General features: G+C 43.3%; 1 protein-coding gene across 8 annotated transcripts in view; it reads left to right on the top strand.

The window, feature by feature from the left end:
* CDH18 (cadherin 18) overlaps positions 1-19,308 on the top strand; it is an 896,981-nt gene that overhangs the window by 822,582 nt on the left and 55,091 nt on the right. For all 8 annotated transcript variants that reach the window (XM_053243963.1, XM_053243962.1, XM_053243957.1 and 5 more), the window contains 2 exons: positions 2,072-2,259; positions 11,053-11,306. In XM_053243963.1, the coding sequence (XP_053099938.1) occupies positions 2,072-2,259; positions 11,053-11,306 (442 nt within the window). The remainder of the gene's footprint in view (positions 1-2,071; positions 2,260-11,052; positions 11,307-19,308) is intronic.

Below are 19,308 nucleotides of genomic sequence, written 5' to 3'. Positions count from 1 at the left end.
GTGTGACTTCTCATTGTATCATAGCAAATGAGATTTTTTTTCAATTAGACAACTCTCATGACCCCACTTTCACATTTTCACACTCTCTATTACACTCTCCTTTGCCCAATCCCCCTGAAATTGGGGTGGTAGCCTGCACCCATTAGGCACTACCACCCCACCCCATTCCTTTTGCCCAGATCCCATGCTATGCCCCCGAACTGCCCCAAAGTCACTAAAACTTCAAAAAATCACCAAAAATCAACCATGAACCGAATCACCCGAATTTTTCAGGTCCGAAATTCGGGTTATTCGGCTCGTGCCCGAAAAATATCGGGGGACATCGGGGGTGATTCGGTTCAGCCCCGAATCACCCGAAATTGTTCATTTCGGGCACAGATCATTCTGTGCCCGAAATTTTTTGCACATCCCTAATAAGTAAGACACCAACAACAGCCAGTGGAGGAATGCTGTGCTGGGGTTGGATAGGGCCAGTTGCTCTCCCCTTGCTAAATAAAGAAAATCACTACTTTTAAAAGGTACCTCTTTGCTCAGTTAGCATGGAGCCTTCCCAATGCACTATGCTCTCTGCACAGTGCATTGTGGGATATCTGGCTGCCTGGCTTACTTTCCCCAGATCACTCCTGATCATCGATCACCTCACCACTGCGCTGCTTGTGTGGGTGTGCAGGCTTCAGAGCCCTGCCTTTTCCCCACCCCTCCTTGTGAGGTGGATCATCTACAGATACATGCAGCAACACCCACACACACACGTGCGCACACACACACATGCTGTGTCATACCATGTGTACGTTTCTTCAGGATAAGATAACATACCAACATATACAGATTCAGCAACTTCGCTTCACCTACAAATGTACACTGGTGCACTTAATCCACTGACAGCCATTTTTGTTGTGGGAAGCTGGTTTCACCAGAGCAGCTTCAAAACATCAAAGAGACATGAGTTGCACAATAATGAATTAAATAATTAAAATGGGAACTTTAAAATCCCACCTTTAGGAATGCCTAACGGATGTTCACCAAACTAGCTCAAGTCACACCTTTGCAATATCTAATCTAAACTGCCAAATGGCAGCACGTAAAATATTTTATTTATTTATTTATTTATTTATTTATTTAACATATTTTTATACTGCCCACTACCGAAGTCTGTAGGTGGTTTACAGCAATAAAACAAACAAAAAATTAATAATTAAAACATATAAAATGTCTAATTAAAAATACCCATTAAAACTACCAAATAGCTAAAAAGCTTGGCTGAAGAAATGTATATTTAGCTACTTCCTAAAAGCCAACAGGGATGGAGCAGCTCTAATCTCAGCAGGATGTGCATTCCACTACTCTGGGGCAACTACAGAGAAGGCTCACCTTTGAGTTGTTACCAGATGAGCTGGTGGCACGCTCAGACGAACTTCTCCTGAAGATCTTAATAGGCGGCGGGGTTCATAACTAAGAAGGTGTTCTCTTAAATGCCCTGTTTTTTGTTTTTGTTTTAAATATGTTTTTGAGGGGCAAAAAAAAAAAAAAAAGGGTTGCAAGCAACATGAGGCACCTGTTTTAAAACAGAATTTTCAATTTACCCCTCACAAAGTAGATTATCTATACCAAATTTCCTGTGAGTGGGACATTTTTATTTTATGAACAGAATGTCCAGGCTTTATAATAGAGTGCTGAGAAACCCATTTGCCTTAACTCTACTAATGTTCCCATGCCTGCATAATATCTCTGCATACTAGATGCTGGAACCTATTGCCCTTGTGCCCCATTTCTGGGCTTTCCAGAGGCATCTAACTGGCTGCTGTTGAAAACAGGATGCTAAACTAGATAGTGTGAGCCAGCAGAATTTTCCTGAGGTTTCCATTCCTTTATTCTTGCTAGAGAGACCAGTGTTCCATAGTTTGGAATGAAAAACTTTCAGAGTCATTCTTCACACAAGAGACAGATAAGCAATATTTGGTGTGTGGCACTGAACTTAGGACTCCGGGGCCCTATTCAGAAGACATGTTTGACAATTTGTAGTTCTCCTGCAATAGAATGAATAGAAGTCTTGCCTGCTTCTGTTTTACAGAACATTATCAACTGTATGTTCCTGAGTCGGCACAAATTGGCTCTGCAGTGGGCAAAATCAAAGCTAATGATGCAGACACAGGGTCAAATGCAGACATGAAATACACGATCATAAATGGGGATGGCTCTGGAGTCTTTTCTATATCAACTGACAAAGAAACACGAGAAGGGATTATTTCCTTGAAGAAGGTAAGTAAAACCTTTATAAAAGGTTTCCTTTGTGAAAATACATCAAAAAGCTTCTAAGACTGCAATTCTATACACACTTAAGGCCAAACTGGATGTGACAGCAGTGGTGCTGTGTGTTTAAGCATGTGGAACTGTCCTAATCATGCAGGAAGAGGGTGCAGTATAATTCTTACAGCAAAAGAGAAATGTGGGTAAGGTGTACAAAATCCCACCCACCCCTCCCTCCCTCTCTCCCTCCCTCCCTCTCTCTCCCTCTCTCTCTCTCTCTCTCCTTCCTCATGTATTTTGTCTCCAAGCAGTTTTCTTTTCAGCCGAGCCGTGGTAAACCAAGTGCTTCACATAGGATAAAATCTCCCTGCCTGTGGCTTACCTCCCCATAGCCTGCCCCCAAGCAAAGATTTTGCACTCCTCATCCATGCAGTCATCCTTCTTCTTCTTTTAAATTGCCCCAGCCTGCCCTTTCCACATAACATGAGCAATTCTGTGGTTAAACCTGGAATTGCTATTACCACATTTACTTTGGCCCTTACATGGCAGTAAATACCATTGGAGTCAAGAGAACTTACTTCCAAATGAACATGAATAGTAATGGCTACTAGGCCGCTTCAGACATTACCTTAGTACAGGGCCACACAACTTCAGGCCTCCTACAGGTTGGACTATAACTCCCACCACCCCTTATTACTGACCACTGTGACTGGGAATAATGGGGATTGTACTGCAGTCCAAAACGAGATGGAGGGCCAAAGTTGTGCAGCCCTATCTTCGTGTAGAAACAACGAAACACATGCACACCTATCCTTATAGGAAACTATCTGTACCCGAAAAATAATAGATTTGTTATTATGTTTCACCTCTGCCTAAACCCTAGGGAAGATGCTACACACACACCCATAGAGTTCTCTGTGTTACTGGTAGTTATGTCTGAAAAAGGCTGGCAAATAGGCAGTTGCCAAAGCAAACATGTTTATTTTAAACTGTTTACTACAGTAACTGATTTGGAAATTTTAGCTCTGCAATATAACCAGGCAAAAATCTGAGAACCCATCTATCTGAAGGCAAAATCATGTTAAATCTTATCTGTTACCTAAATGGTTACAATTTCTTGTTTTTAAGTCCAAATATACTTGATTGCATTAAGTCATTATTGACTGTTGCTAATGAACAAATTGGTAAACATAAATCAGCTTTGGGATGTTTTTCTTCCTAAATTCTGTGAATCTTCCCTTTAGAAATCTCTCCTGGAGAACTCAAAAGCTATTCTCCATGTCCATTGAGTAATTGATTTCTCTGCTAAGAAATGTGTTTTATGGAAACAAGTGGTCCACTCTTTCTGGGTGTGGGAGGGAGGGAGGGAGGGAGAGAGAGGCAGACATAAATACCTACATATACACACATACAAGCAGATCTGGAAAATCACCATCTGAAAATGATTATTTATAATACCTGTCATATAATGTATTTACAGTTGTTCAGGTGAGAATTTTTGAAACATAAATAGAGAATTCTTAAATATTGGTCGCATGCACCATTCTACAATCTCAGGCATGTAGTGAGACACTGGGTGCACTTGTGCATGCCCACCATGCCTTTGATATAATCTGTGGTGTATGACAGTCTTGCAAACCTTCATGTACATATACTCCTATAGCTTAAGGTACAGTATACTTCCACCCCATTTGTTTGAGTTGGAATGATAGCAATAGCATAGCACTTACATTTATATACCGCTCTATAGCTGGTAGCTCTCTAAGCGGTTTACAATGATTTAGCATATTGCCCCCCAACATTCTGGGTACTCATTTTACCAACCTCGGAAGGATGGAAGGCTGAGTCAACCTTGAGCCCTTGGTCAGGATCGAACTTGCAACCTTCTGGTTACAGGGCGGCAGTTTTACCACTGTGCCACCAGGGGCTCAATGATTACTTACTTATGTATTTATTTATTTTTTAAAAAACATGTACTTTGCCTTTCCACCTCTGGGAAGGAGGCACTCAAGATGGCTTACAGGTAAAAAGTGAGAAATCTGAAGTCCAAATAAGAATGCAATTTTCTTTTTCAATTAAATAAAGAAGCAATAGCAAACTAGCAAGAAAGAAGAGCCGGGACTACAGATATCTTATTCAACAGGCACATTAAAATCTATTGGAAGATGTACTTTGGGAAAATATTTGTGCATTCCATGTTGCATCATACACACTTGAGAGGATGCACTTGCACACCTGATGCTTCACTTCACAGACCAGATTTCCAGAATTGTGAGCCAGTGGACCAGACCTCTAAAAACCTCTGCACAAATCCTTGGAATGCTATTGCCATACTGAATGAGCAACAGACACTGCTCACGTTTACTTGAATTAAACGCTTGTGTACAGAGCCTATGGAAACTTCTAAGTGGAAAGTGTCCTGTTGGAATTTAACCATTGGCATAGATTGCTCAGAGCAGTTCTTTTAGCAAAATACAAGATTCCTGCTGGCTTTTTCTGAGCATGATACATTTTGTTGTCATACCTGTGCAACCTCTTAATGTAATAGTGGACACAATTGGATTTCATATGTGCAAAGTGAGAGGAGCCAAAGCCTTAGAATCTCACAGGCTGCAGCTGCAAAGGATTTATTTTCTTTTTTTGAAGCATGAGGAGAAGATGAAGGACTGGTGTGATAAATGTAGCTCATTCTTCAAACAGTTACAAATCTGTGTTAATGCTACCCATGATCCTACATTATAAGAAATGGGAAATGATTGTTTCCCCACCCAACACTGATCCTCTGGACCAAAGTACCCACCCATATTTTTTTATATCACCACACAAAATATCAGGTGAGGGAAGAGCCTTACAAATTCGAACACAAAAGGTTGTGTGGTTGTACTGGGCTAATATTATACTTTGGGTAAGCTGAAAATAAGCACTTCAGGAAAGTTTGACCTAGCATCCTGCACTTACAGAATTACCTCAAGGGAAAAATGATAGCTTTGCTGGCCAGGTTTTTCAAATGCGTTTAAAAATGTTTTATATGGAAACAGTTGTGCAAATGCACAGTACACTGAACATGGCTAACATGTATATTTCCATTTCATGCTTGATTATTCTGCGTGCATCACATTCAGTGCCATTCCACAGACTATCTTGAATAAAAGGAATATATAAGTACCTTCTTCTATTAAATGTTTTTTGGATAGCATGAAATAGATTTATTTATTTTATTTTATTTTATTTTATTTAAAATATTTATACCCTGCTCCCCCAGTACACTACTGCTTGGGGTGGCTCACAACAATAAAATAGATACATTGTGAAATAAAAGTAATAAAATTAACCAGTTAAGTTAAAAGTCAGGCTAAAAACTTGTATTGTAACCTGTAATATTAAGTTTCAAATTAAAAGTTATTTTAAAAGCTAAAAATTGAGAATTGTAAAGATGAAAACTAAAGAACCTACCAGATATAACCAAAGATGGCGCATTAAGAAGCCTCTTTAAATGTGTTTTTAGTTGTTTTTTAATAACACGGAGGGAGAATGTCGAAGCTCTTCAGGGAGAGTGTTCCAAAGCCAAGGGCCCACAACCAGTGTTCCCTCTAACAGGGATTCTCAGATGTTGACTACACCTCCAAAAAACCCCAGCCAAAGGCCACTGCAGCTGAGGATGCTGGGAACTGTAGTCAACAACATCTCGGAATCCCTATTAGAGGGGAACAGTGCCTACAACCCAAAAGGCCCTGTCTCTAGTCACTACCAAGCCGATCTCTGATAGTGGTGAGGCCATGAGCAGGGCCTGAGATGAGTGAAGGGCCCTGGCAGGTTCATATGAGTACCCTGGCCTCAAGCCATGTAGAACTTTAAAGGTCAAGACCAGCACCTTGAATCTAACCTGGAAGCAGACCGGTAACCAATGAAGCTGCCGAAGGATGGGTGTGATACTCATGAAGTGACTTGCACCCACCAGCATCCTTGCAGCTGCATTCTGGACCAGCTGAAGCTTCCAAACAGTCTTCAAGAGGCAGCCCCATGTAGAATGCATTGCAGTAGTCTAATCTGGATGTTTCCAACACATAAGTGACTGAGGTCAGGTCTTACTTCTCCAAGTAGTGTCACAGCTGGTGTACCAGCCGTAGTTGGTAAAAGGCACTTCTGCACACCACCGCCACCTGAGCCTCCAAGGACAGCATCAGGTCCAGAAGCACCCCCAAGCTGTGAACTGTGTCTTTCAGAGTGAGTGTGACCCCATCCAAGACCAGATTTACCTTATTACTTTAATGATCAGTTCTACCAACCCAGAGCACTTGTATCTGGATTAAGTTTCAGCTTGTTTGCCCCCATCCAGTCCAGAACAGCCTCCAAGCCCCGATTCAGAACATCCTCCCTGGTGTCTGCTGACTTAAAGGATAGGTATCAATATAATGATGGCACCACAGCCCACACCCATGGATGACCTCTCCCAGAGGTTTCATGTAAATGTTAAACAGCATGGGGGACAGAATAGATCCCTGTGATTCCCCATAGACCAAAGGCCAAGGGGAGGAGCAGGCATCCCCCAGCACCATCTTCTGAGTATGACCCTCCAGGTAGAAGTGGAGCCACCATGCCCCCAAGTCCCAACCCAGAGAGATGTCCCAGAAGGATACCATGGTTGATGGTATGAAAAGCCGCTGAGTGGTCCAGAAGGATCAACAGTCATACTCCCTATGTCTGTCTCCTGGCATCGGTCATCCACCAGGGTGACCAAGGCAGTTTCAGTCCCATATCCAGGTCAAAAGCCGGACTTGAAAGGATCTAAGTAATCAGATTCATACAGGACTGCCTGGAGCTGAGACGCCACAATGCTCTCCAACACCTTGCCTAAGAAGGGGAGGTTTAAAACCAGTCAAAAGTTATTTAAGTCATCTGGGTCCAATGAGGGCTTTTTTAAGAAGAGGCTTCATTCAGGCAAGGGGAGACAATCCACTGCTCTAGAGAGGCATTCACCACCCCTGGCACCCATGGACCCAGTCCCTCCCTAGAAGCCTTCACCAATCATGAAGGGCAAGGTTTGAGGATGCACGTGGTAGGCCTCAGCCTTCCAAGCAGCCTGTCCACCTCCTCAGGCAACACAGTCTGAAAACCATCCAATATAACAAGACCAGACAGTGCATTGGCAACATCCAGATGTCTTATAAAGTATGCTGGTATTAAGAGGCAACTCTGTATGCCACTTTGCCCTTGCTGTATTGGAAATATTGATGCCTTATCCATTTATGGTTGATGGAAATGATTATAGGGTCATAGCTCAGTGGTAAAGCATTCAAGGATTCCTGCATCTTTGAACCTGAGACCTTCCTCATGCAGTTCATGTGCTCTTCCACTGAGCCCAATAGCTCAGGTCTCAGGTTCAGACCCTGTCATTTCCAAGTTGGCCTCTGAAACCTTTGGAGAGTCACTGCAAGTCATAGTTGGAAGTACTGAGCTAGATGGACCAGGTGTCTGGCTCGTCATAAGGGTGCTTTATATGTTCATAAGAAAGCTTTACAGAAACTTTACCCCTTTCTTTTATTTCAACTAAGCAAACAAAATAATAATCCATATAAATAATTACATAATTAGATGGGGGGGTGCATACAAACAAAAAGGGGGGAAAGCACTCTCAACCATTGATTGGAATAATGAACTCTAATACCCTATTCTTTTAAATTAATGATGAATAGCTTTGAAGGCAGTGAAGTGGTCCTCATTCAATTAAGGAATGAGATTGATCCAACAAAACCTTTTATTCCATATAGGTACAAAGGGAGCTGCTTCTACCGAGTCAGACCACTGGTTGTTCAAGCTCAGTATTGTCTTACACCAGGCCTGCTCGGCTTTGGCCCCCAAGCAGTTTTTTGACTCCAGCTCCCATAATCTCGGGCCACAGTGACCAACAGCAAGGGATTATGGGAGTTGTAGGCCAGCATCTGTAGGAGGTTGTAGAAACATCCCAACATCTTTAGAAACTTCTGAAAGCTCCCTAATTTGGAAGGGCTGATTCAGAACTTAAATTGCTTCCTTCCCATCAATTTTGAGAAGCCATCACTATTCCCCTTCAAGTGACTTTCCATCAAGCATTTCCTAAATGGCAAGTGTTCCTAAAACTGAATAACAACTCTTCTTCATCTGGGGAATGATCAAGTACTTTTATTGTCAGTCTTGAACTTAATGTTCAGACACTGCTTTCTGCTGAGCCAGCCTGAGACAGAAGCATGCCTATCAGAAGACTGGCTGGCATTTGGGCTAAATTACACCTGAGTAGTCCTATTGAAATTGAGTAGTTCTTTAGAGTAACTCCTGATTAGTACTATCGAGTAATTTAATCTGGATGTCAGCCACTATATCTTGTGAGGCTTCCTAATGAAACCACATTTAAGAGATGTGGTTGGTTCCAGGTCCTATATCCTTTCTTCCCAGTTCTGTCAAGGGGCCGTGTGGTCCCTTCGGGAGCTAGGCTGGCACTGTGTTTGCAACACAGCCAGAAGTGGCTCTTTCTTGCCTTAAAGGCAGGGAAGAGCCGCTCCTGGCTGCACTGCGAAAGCAGCCGCCATTTAACTCTCAAACGGGGGCCGCGCGGCCCCCACTCGGGAGCTAAACCAGTACCCCCGTGTCTGACGTCAGATGCGGGGGCATGTCGGGGCCTCGAGGTGCAGCCCCTGATTGGCGGCAGCCTGGGTTCTTTGAACCTGTTCGCCCAATGGTGGCTCCGCCCCTGGGCTAAATTCAGGTACAAATCAAATCGTGCCTGATTCAATTCAAATTGATTCGAGATTTGGATCCCTCCTATTAATTCCCCCAGATTCCCTGCTTTATTTTTAAAAAAAGAAGCTAAGCTCTAGCCCTTGTAGAAGTGGTGTTATGGAGCAAAATGTGTGGTCACTATTATCAAGTGTTTGGATTCTTTGGTGTATAATAACTTTCCCTCAATGAATCTCTATGAGGATTCATTACACACCTTCATTTCTTCTATTCATTTTTACTCTCTTTTTGACAGTGCCAACTGTCAACTGCCATGTGCCAAATACACCCCACTCCCACCCGCAAGGCAATGGGGTTCTACTCAGTTTATGCTCTAGGATTTTTTTCAGGTGTTTAGGCTCTTTGGTGTCTAATAACCTTTCCTCATAATGAATCCCTTTGAGGATTCATTACACACCAAAGAGTCTAAACACCTCAAAATTTCCTAAAATATTAACTGAATATACAGTGGGTTGTGGGGTAGTTGGAACATGGGATGCCACTAATTCCCCACCCCCACCTGCAAAGCAGTGGGGTCAAAATGAACAGAAGAAATGAAGGTGTGTAATGAAGACACCAAAGAATCTAAACACTTCAAAAATAGCTAAAAATAAACTTGAGTATCCCAGTGTGGGGGGCGGGGCGGGTGTAGTTGACACATGGCAGTTGACAGTTGGCACTGTCAAAAAGAGAGTAAAAATGAATAGAAGAAATGAAGGTGTGTAGGACCTTGGTAAGTGGTCTGAATTGGTCCAAATACAAATCGAATCAAAGCAAATACAAATCGAATCTGGGATGGAGGGGATAGATTTGTATACAAAACAAATCAGGGGTGATTTGTTTTGAGCACAAATTGAATCAAAAAAATTAATTTGTGCACATCCCTATGAACCAATGATGTAGAAAGCATCATTATGTGATGATTTTGTTGCAACTGGGCAGGGAGTGGAATTCTGGAGCTAATGTTCCTACTGGGAACAAAATACACTACTTTTGTCCTCCTTTCTACAGTTGTAAAAGCTCTGGCAATTCAGAAGGAATTTGCCAGCTCCACTCAATCAATGTAGCCCTGCTCATTACCAAGGTGAGTGCTTGGAACTCAGTTTTCACAGCTCACCGTAGGCAGACAACCGCTGGCTGTAAAGCTGGGATCAAAGATAGAGTTGATCTTTGCTCTCACTGTTTACACATTTTAACTGTGTACCAGAAAGGCTCTTTAGGCATCATCATCCCTGAGCTGGTAAGTGCTGGGCTCACCAAAGCCATCAGGGCCCAGGGGTAACCCACCTTCTCATATTCCCTTGTGCCAGTTATAGATGAGGGGTTGGTTTAGTATGCTTCCTTTCACTCCCTGTTCTCAGGGTTTTTGCCATTGTCTCATATATTTTCCTCCTGCTGTTCCACCTGCTCTGATCACGCCTTTGTGACCTGTTTATGAATAAGTTGTTCATTCCAAAAAGCCTACACAACTCACCCTCAGCTACCCAACAGAGTGCAGTGTGTGAAAAAGTTCCCCCTTCTATCAGCCAATTCAGGAACAGAAAATAAGATCTACCTACTTGGCCTCAACTGGCAATGGCTAATCTTGCCCTTAGTAATTGGGTGGGAGGGTGGGCACAATGCTGCCATGCTGCAAAAGAAACCCCAGGGGAAGCACACAGTCATGCTCTCTTCTGATTGGCTAGGCTTCATGAGGCTCTCTCAGCCTTGTACCTTCCTCCCTCAGGTATAGAGCCAAAAGTACTCTGCCTCATAAAGCAAATAGAAAACCGTGATTATCTAACCATGAACCCAGAGGATTCGTTATTTCTAATAGTCAGAGGCTATTATGCACTTAGCAGTTTCTGTCAAAAGGAAATGGAGGGCTTACATGCATTATTACCAAAACTTACTATAAATTTAACACAAAGGTGCTACAGATAAAGCATTGCAAAGAAATGTGTGACTAGTATTGTTCAAACCCTATTATGTGAATAACTCTGAGGTGAAGATATGCATTTTGTAAATCAGTTTGAGCCTTACGGTGGTAATGCTGTGTTTCTTTTCTTCCCACAGCCACTCAACTATGAAAAAAAGAAATCCTATATTCTTAATATAGAAGGAGCAAATACCCACCTCGATTTCCGCTTCTCACACTTAGGACCTTTTAAAGATGTAACTATGTTGAAGATCATTGTTGGAGATGTGGATGAGCCTCCATTGTTCACTTTACCTTCCTATGTGATGCATGTTTATGAAAATGCCAAGGTCGGGAGTGTTGTGGGCACTGTAACAGCACAAGATCCAGACAATGCTAACAACTTAGTAAGGTATGGTCGTATTAACCAGTTCTCAATGAACTGGAAAAATGTGTTCTTTGTAAAAGCCGTACTATAGAAATGTGGCTCAATCTGTTCTTCCATATGATAGGTACTAATGCATTTGAAATAGCATGATAGGTGAGATGACAGTGGTAGTAAAATTTCATGATAGACTAGCTGACCCCACACAGAGCATCTGTGCGCTTTTTGGGGCCGACGGTTACCTCTTCCCCCCAACCTTCTGCTCCATTCTCCACTTCCAAGCCCAGCTGCCTCTCCTCCCCACCGCCACTTCTGCCCCCTCCACTTTCTCCCCCCTCCCCCTGGGCCTTGCCTCCACGGCTGGGCTGGGTCCACTACTGCCTTTGGCCTCTGCAGCCAGGCCTGCTGCTGCCGCGGTGACCAATCCTCCTGAGTGCGCCTCAGCCAATCAGGTGCATCCGCCGCCCAGTCAAACAGGTGGGCACTGGGACACACATTCCAAGGCACACCCAGGATAATTATATATAGAGATAGATGATAACCAGAGTTTTTGCCAGTCAAAATCAAGTTTATGAGAAGATTCCCAAACTTTTATCATGCCTGGTGAATATTTTATTTTTTTATTCATATCTATGTAAACCGCTTTGGGAACTTTTGTTGGGCAAAATTAAAAGTAAAGATTGTATGTATTTGTTTGTTTGTTATTTATCATTTATTGAGTAGCATTCAGACCACTCTTGCATTAGCACAAATGCTGCTGTGTTAGCATAACAATGTAGCACATGGTTGTTGCCCAAAGAAATAAATCTCTTTTTCCAGATTAGTTCTTGCACTAGCGCAACCATTTCACAAGCCTAGTCAGGGATTCCTTGCACAGTCGATTGCACAAGCTTGTATATTGCAAATTGAGAACTCTTTGCACAAGATGCACGCAGGTGGTTTCTCTTCTGCAAGCAGTGGCACAACCTTGTAGAGCTCTACAACCATAAAAAGGCCTTCTGCAAGTGCCACTTTGGATGCCAACATTAAGTTTTTCTTTTTTCCAAATAATACAAAGAAACAGGACAACAGAAGCAAAAAATTGGAGGAATATTATTGATCTGGGGAAGATCAAGCATCAATAAAATTTGCCCATTGCTAAAGAACTCAGGGATGTCCAGAAGGGGAGGGACATGGCCCCAGTCAGCAACAACAACATTGTATGGGTTGCCTTTGGGCTGCGTGAGGAAGATTACATTTCTCTTGGAACTGTAAAAAGCAAGAAAAATCAGTTTCTATAGGATTTGTTCTAGGATCAAAAAATGGTTAGAAATCTGTGTTTCCCCCCCAAACCTGTGGAATGCAATTTTAATTTCTGAATTATGTCATATATCTCATAATTGGGTGGAACTGAAATTGGTGATTCAAGTCTTGCCATGCCTCCTTGATGGCCAAAATTATAGGAAGCCAGATTGCTGAGCCATGAATGTATCAAGAACGAATAATAGACCAGTCAGCAATTGGTAAAATAAAAGTTAGCTCCAGAGTGGAATGTTCTATATTCCTTATCTGGAATGTTCTATGTTCCATATAAACTGTCAAAAGCAGTCTAGATTTTGTGGGTTAAATTAGTCATGGGGATGTGTGAAGGAAGTCCTCCAATAATACAAAGTAATAGCAGAAGAATATTCATTTTTATTATATTGATTTTCTTCCAGATACTAACTGGTAGGCCTGTGTTCCATCAGAAATATTGGATCAATGCCGTTCCAATAACGATATGCAAAAAAAGTATTTGTCAGGTCGGCATAGGCCCGATATTTTACCAATAATCCTAGTCAGGAGTTGGCTTGGAGAGAAAGTATTTTCAAACCAGCTCCAGACCTGGATTTAAAGGACTGTACCCCTGAAATTGGCGGGAGGGATCAGGTGGCCAAGATAACTCCCCACATTTCCTGGGCATTACCTTGGCCCTACTCAGCCTTGCTTGTGGGGGTACAGTACTTAAAAACCAGCCTGGAAGCCAACTTGGAGAATTTTTTCAAGTGCCGGGCTGGTTTTGTTCCAATATTATCATCCTTAGGATGAACATTAGGTTAAGAACATAAGAACAGCCCTGATGGATCAAGCCTCAGGCCTATCTAGTCCAGCATCCTGTTTCCCACAGTGGTGCACCAGATGCATCTGGGAAGCCCACAGGCAAGAGCTGAAGGCATGCCCTCTCTCCTGCTTTTCCTCCCCTACAACTGGTGTTTAGAGGCATCTTGCCTCTTAGGTTGGAGGTGGCCTATAGCCCTCAGACTAGTAGCCCTTGATAGATTCATCCTCCATGAATTTATCTAAGCCCTTCTTAAAGCCATCCAGGCTGGTGACTGTTAGCTTATCAATGTTGCCAAGTTTTGTAGCTTGTGCAGGTTTGCAGAACTTAGTGGTTCCCACTGTTCCCAGGCTTTCCCAGCAATGCCCATGAAAAGGGCCTAGAGCTACCTCTCGGTCACTTGCTGCTTTGCTTCCAGCATTTCCTGCTCTAGTTCTAGGATCCCACTGAAGACCCACAGGCCTTCTCAGCTTCTTCAGTTGTCTCTCTTTCTCCCTACTCACTGCAGACACTGCACTCAGCAAACAGCAAGCCACCGAGCCTAGCACCCTCCTCAGGTGAGACACACACACCCACTGGCCTTGTTTTGACCTATAGCAATTGTTCAGAAAGTCATGTGAGAAAGTCCCTGGTATAATGAAGGGTCAAGACTGGTACTTCTTATGTTCTGTATTGCATAAGAATTTCCTTCTTGTGTTTTTCCATTGTGTGGCATGATTCATTTTGTACTTCCTTTCTGTTTACTACAAAGGCAATGGCACTGCCTCAAATGAAAGCCTTGCAGGCACCCCACATAATTGCTTCATATGAAGCTGTGTCCTTGTTAATAGTGAAAAAAACATTCAGCCCTTGTTCCATCTGTGTTGTAAAGATTGGATCATTTAGGAGACACATTCTTAAGCACTTAGAGGTCTGAGAAGGAGCACCCAAATGTAATTGTAAGGTAACAGGAGCAGGATAGCTATGACAGTGCTTTCTATTGTGCTGTTGATCGCAGAGGGTACCTGTAGTGAGCGGGTTTTTTAAGGATACTCTTGTTTGTATTTATTTATTATTTTTCTATTACTCCCGGCATTACCTTACTCAGCTGCCACCATGAAAGGTCTCTGTATAAACAGGATCTCAGGATCTGCATATGTATTGTTATTATTATTGTTATTTATTCAATTTCTATACCGCCCTTCCAAAAATGGCTCAAGGCGGTTTGCACAGAGAAATAACAAACAAATAAGATGGATCCCTGTCCCCAAAGGGCTCACAATCTAAAAAGAAACACAAGATAGACCCCAGCAACAGTCACTGGAGGTACTGTGCTGGGGGTGGATAGGGCCAGTTACTCTCCACCTGTTAAATAAAGAGAATCACCATGTTAAAAGGTGCCTCTTTTCCAAGTCAGCAGTATATGTATAGGTCTTCTGTTCTGGTAATGTAGTGTTGTAGGCATGGGGGGTACAGGCAAAGTCATTCTTGGTATGTCTTATGAAAGGCTGTATGAAAATTCAACAATAAATAAATAGTTTCCTTCCAGAGCTCGTAAACCAGATCCTCGTAAACCAGTTTCCTTCCAGAGCTCGTAAACCAGATTTAAATCTTTGTTTCTCAGAACTTGACCTGGGTCTCTTTCATCCCAGCCTTCTTACTAGGCTGCCTGATCAACACCAGTTCCAGTTGTCAGGTCTCACTTTGGATGTGCACAGAACCAGCTGGTTCAGTTCGAATCCGAATCTGATTCAAAGTGGCCCAGTTCCAGTCAACTGCCAGACCAATTCGGACCAGTTCGCAGACAGGTTCAGAAGTCTACTAGTAAAGGGGAATCCAGTGAGGATTCCCCTATAGAAGTAAAGGGGCAGGGGGGGCTTCCTAGAGCTAGAGGGTGCGGGTGTGGGTGTGTGTGTCTGGGCTACTTATTTTAATCATTGGCAGCTGGGGCAGCAGCAGTGTGCCCCCCCCCACTCTGCTGGCCTCCTCTAGAGTAGCCTAGGCCAACTGTGAAAATTGGAAATCTTGGCTATTGTGTGTGAATCAATTCATAGTTCCCAGCCTTGAGCAAACACGAGGTTTTTTCAAGAAATACCAACAGAACAATTAAAACAAAACCCCAGAAACTGCAGTTCATCTCTGTAAAGTGCATTTACGCCAATTTGCATAATTCTAGGGACCACAATTAGATCCAGAAGGATAAAACAAGTTGACATAACCTCGAGTTCCCTTACAGTAAAGCTGGGGGAGATGCCCAAACAGGTGTTTGAACAACACTCTTGTGTCAGGATATTTTTGGCTCTAGAAAGCTGCCGCTGCCTCTTTGTAGTCATAAACACTGCTTTCTAACCTTCTGGAGAACAGGCCAGAGGCAGCTGCAGCTCCTAACCAAGTAAGGATTTTGTATTTTTATCTGGCTTTTCAGACAAAAATGGTCTCCCAAAGCGGCTCACAGCAATTCAAATTTGACACCAATGCAGTGGGTGTTGTACATAAACTAAGATTTAAGTCCTGCCCTCAAGTTTACAAATGAAATACCAGGTGCACCGGGGTGGGGGGTGGAGAGTAGAGAAAGATGATCAGTTTGACAACTTAATATTTGTATTGTTTTCACTGTTTAATTATTTTGTATTTTTAAATGTTTTGTTAACCCTCTTAGGTAAAGTAAAGTGTGCCGTCGAGTCAATTTCGACTCTTGGCGCCCACAGAGCCCTGGTGGTTTTCTTTTGGTAGAATACAGGAGGAGTTTACCATTGCCTCTTCCCGTGCAGTATGAGATGATGCCTTTGAGCCTTAAGATTGTTTTAATGAAAGGTGGTATAAAAACCTAACAATCAATCAGTCAATCCATTTTAGTGATCTAACTGAGGTCACTAAAATGGCCTCCACACACGAACGGGGCCGGAGAAGGCCCGAACTAGGCCATAGCCAGCCCAGGCTGCTCTGGAGGAGGCTGGCAAGGGATGCGGGAAGCCGCTGCTGCACCTGCCTCTGCTTCTTAAAGTAAGTAGCCCTGACTCTCCTCCTGCACCCTCTAGCTCTAGGAAAACCCCACCCCCACCCCTTTACACCACCACACTGGATTCCCCTTTATGAGTAGACCGCCGAACTGGTCCAGCTCATACCGAGACCAATTCAAACTCTGACCAGCACCCCCTTTTGGGAAGCTGCTCCAGTTCGAACCCAGACCACACAAATTGCCCTGGTTTGAGTAAAACTAGAGTTCAAAATGGACCAGTTCACACACTCCTAATTCTCACAGAATTCCAATAATTGTTCTTTTTTTCTTCTCTAGGGAGTTTCCCAGACAGCTGCAGGGCTTGTCTGGCAGCTGTCTCTGCTAGTCTTATTTAGTATGAGATTGAACCCCTTCATATGCAGACAACTCTGGATGGGGCAGTTTATAAATGTAATAAATGAATAATAAATAAACTCTATATATTCCATTCTTTAACCTCATTTCATCACAGAACCAAAGTTGTAGATTTTTTCCCCCGTGTCAGTCTTGAAGCAATTTCTGTGTACTGATGAAATAAAAGAATAATATCTGCTTTCTGGGTGCAACAAAACTAGATGTCTGTGAGTCCAAGATCTGACATGAGATATTATAAAAAATGAGTGCAAAATAACAAGAGCCACGGATATTGGGGCCACGGATATTCACCATACTTGAGATGGCAGATGGATTTTGCTTGGACAATTAAATAGCAACCATTGTACCCAGGTCCAGGCCCAAGAAGACACGGAGACATTTGTAGTGGGAGAAATGAGCCATGCTTTATTAAATTAACATCAAACATGGCGTACTGTAAGGTGATAAATCACCTAAATGAAAACAGTGCGGGCACCTAGGCCTGGGCTAGGATTCCTTCATCCTACCCATAAGCCAAAAGGGGCGACACACCCTGGCTCAGGAAAGAGGCAGGTACATCCCGCCTAGTTCCTTCACAGCCAACCACCCCCTATGTGAGAGGGAATCTGGGCAGCTTAGGATCTCCCCCCACCCCCGGACCACACAGCCCAAAGGTTGGTCAAGTCCCAAAGCAGGTTTCTTGGCAATCGAAGTCTTCCCATGCCGCACAGGCCACAAGGAAGCGATTGACCAATCCACCTTAAAATACCCAAGGGTGCTCACCGATAAACTATACCAACTTACCAAAGCCCGCACTGTTCCTGCCAACGTGGCCAAACTAAACAACCTAACTAAAACCTTGACTGCAGAACGGAGTAGGCGAAAAAAAACCCAACAACTGCCAATCAGTTGAGAGCAAAAAATTCCTACTCGGCCCCAAGGCGACCAGTCGCTAGACCCGCTCTGCAACAGGGAGGGGAGGGAGGGGAAGCTAAAAACGCTCTGAGACGCCGAGCGGGAAGCCACTCGGTGGGGAACTGAAGCTCTGCCCCCGCAGGCCGATCAGCCAATCAGGCTGCTTCCTGGGCCTGCCTACCGGGGCTGGGACAAACACCCTCCCACTTGCACGAGGCAAGGGGAGGGGGATTCTGGTCTGTGATTTCCTTTAGGAATTATCAAAATCATTGCTCCACTAGACTTTTCATGAACTTGCTAGCATAGCTTTCACCTGCCATGCTTGTGCTTATGCAGCAGTTGCACAGCTGCAGCACACTTCATTTCCTTTGACAGGGACATTTATGCAAGAGAGCAATTCTACACAACCCCAGGTTTTAACGCAGCTAAGTTAGCTTCTTGCGCTAACACAACTTTCCTCACTTCAGAAGCAGTTCATTGCTCTGGATGTCAGCCATTGCTTTTTAAAATAAATATAAATACATTAATAAGGATCATGTTAGTGTCTCTAATTGCAATAATTCTGTAGATAAACAACCAGCCTCCATTGGGAGTTTAGAGTAACTCTTTTAGGAAAAAGAACCTAAATACTAAATGGATATATACTGCAGTTGCCTAATCCTCTTTATTATGAAATTGTTCTAAATTCCTCATTTGAAAATGAAAAAGAACTGGCAGGTTACTCTCAACCACCGTCTCTGAATCTTCTCCAATTTGACTACATCCTTTTAAAAGCGAGACACCCAGAGCTGGCCATATTACTCCAGATGATGTCTGGCTAGTAGAGAATAAAGTAGAGCTATTTGTCCTCGCGACTTGGAAACTATGGTTCCATCAATGCAGCCTAAAAACACATTTGCCTTTTTTGCAGCTGCATCACAGTGCTGACTCATGTTCAACTTGTGTTTGACTGCAGTCTAAAGGTTCTTCTCACATAACCGCCCTGAGCCATTTTGGAAGGGCGGTATACAAATCTATTTAATTAATTAATTAACTTCTTCCAGGCCATGTATCCCATATCCCCCATTATTATTTCTCCTTCTCCTTCTCCTTCATATGTAAACTTTATATTAGTTTCTGCTGAATCTCCTTTTGTTAGTTTTGGCTAGATTTTCCCTTCTATCAAGTTTATTTTGAATTGTGAACCTGTTCCAGTTTTGTGCCAGCTGCAGATTTGATGACGACTTCCTCTGCTCCTTAATCTAAGTGACTGAAAAGTAGTGAGCCCAGGACAGTCATGCAGCACCCCAATGGAAATCATCTTCCAGTTTTATGGGGGCCATTGATGAGCGCCTTTTCAGTATGGTTTTCCAATCAGTTATGAATCCACCTGATGGTACAGGTGTACCTCATTATCTAGGGGGTTCCGTTCCCGCTGTTTACAATGGAAAATAAAACCATGAGGTTTTTCACATGACCCGAACCCCAGGAAGGCATCGCACACTTGAGCTGTGCCTTCCTGGGGGCCCCCACCCTGAGTGCAGGCAGCCGCACCTGACACACGATCAAAAGGATGAGGTTAACGGATCACTCACTCCATTAACCTTGTTTAGGGGTAGGGTTTTTAGGCAGGCTAACCACCAGAGAACCACCTGGCTCACCTGCGAGCCCGGTGGGTCTCACAACTGTGCAAAAGTGGGCTAATGCAACCCAGCCCGCTTTCACAT

The sequence above is a fragment of the Hemicordylus capensis genome, chromosome 4, assembly GCF_027244095.1.
Source record: "Hemicordylus capensis ecotype Gifberg chromosome 4, rHemCap1.1.pri, whole genome shotgun sequence".
Lineage (NCBI taxonomy): Eukaryota > Metazoa > Chordata > Lepidosauria > Squamata > Cordylidae > Hemicordylus > Hemicordylus capensis.
The sequence above is the reverse complement of the archived record's forward strand: the minus strand, read 5'-3'. Positions and strand labels throughout refer to the sequence as shown.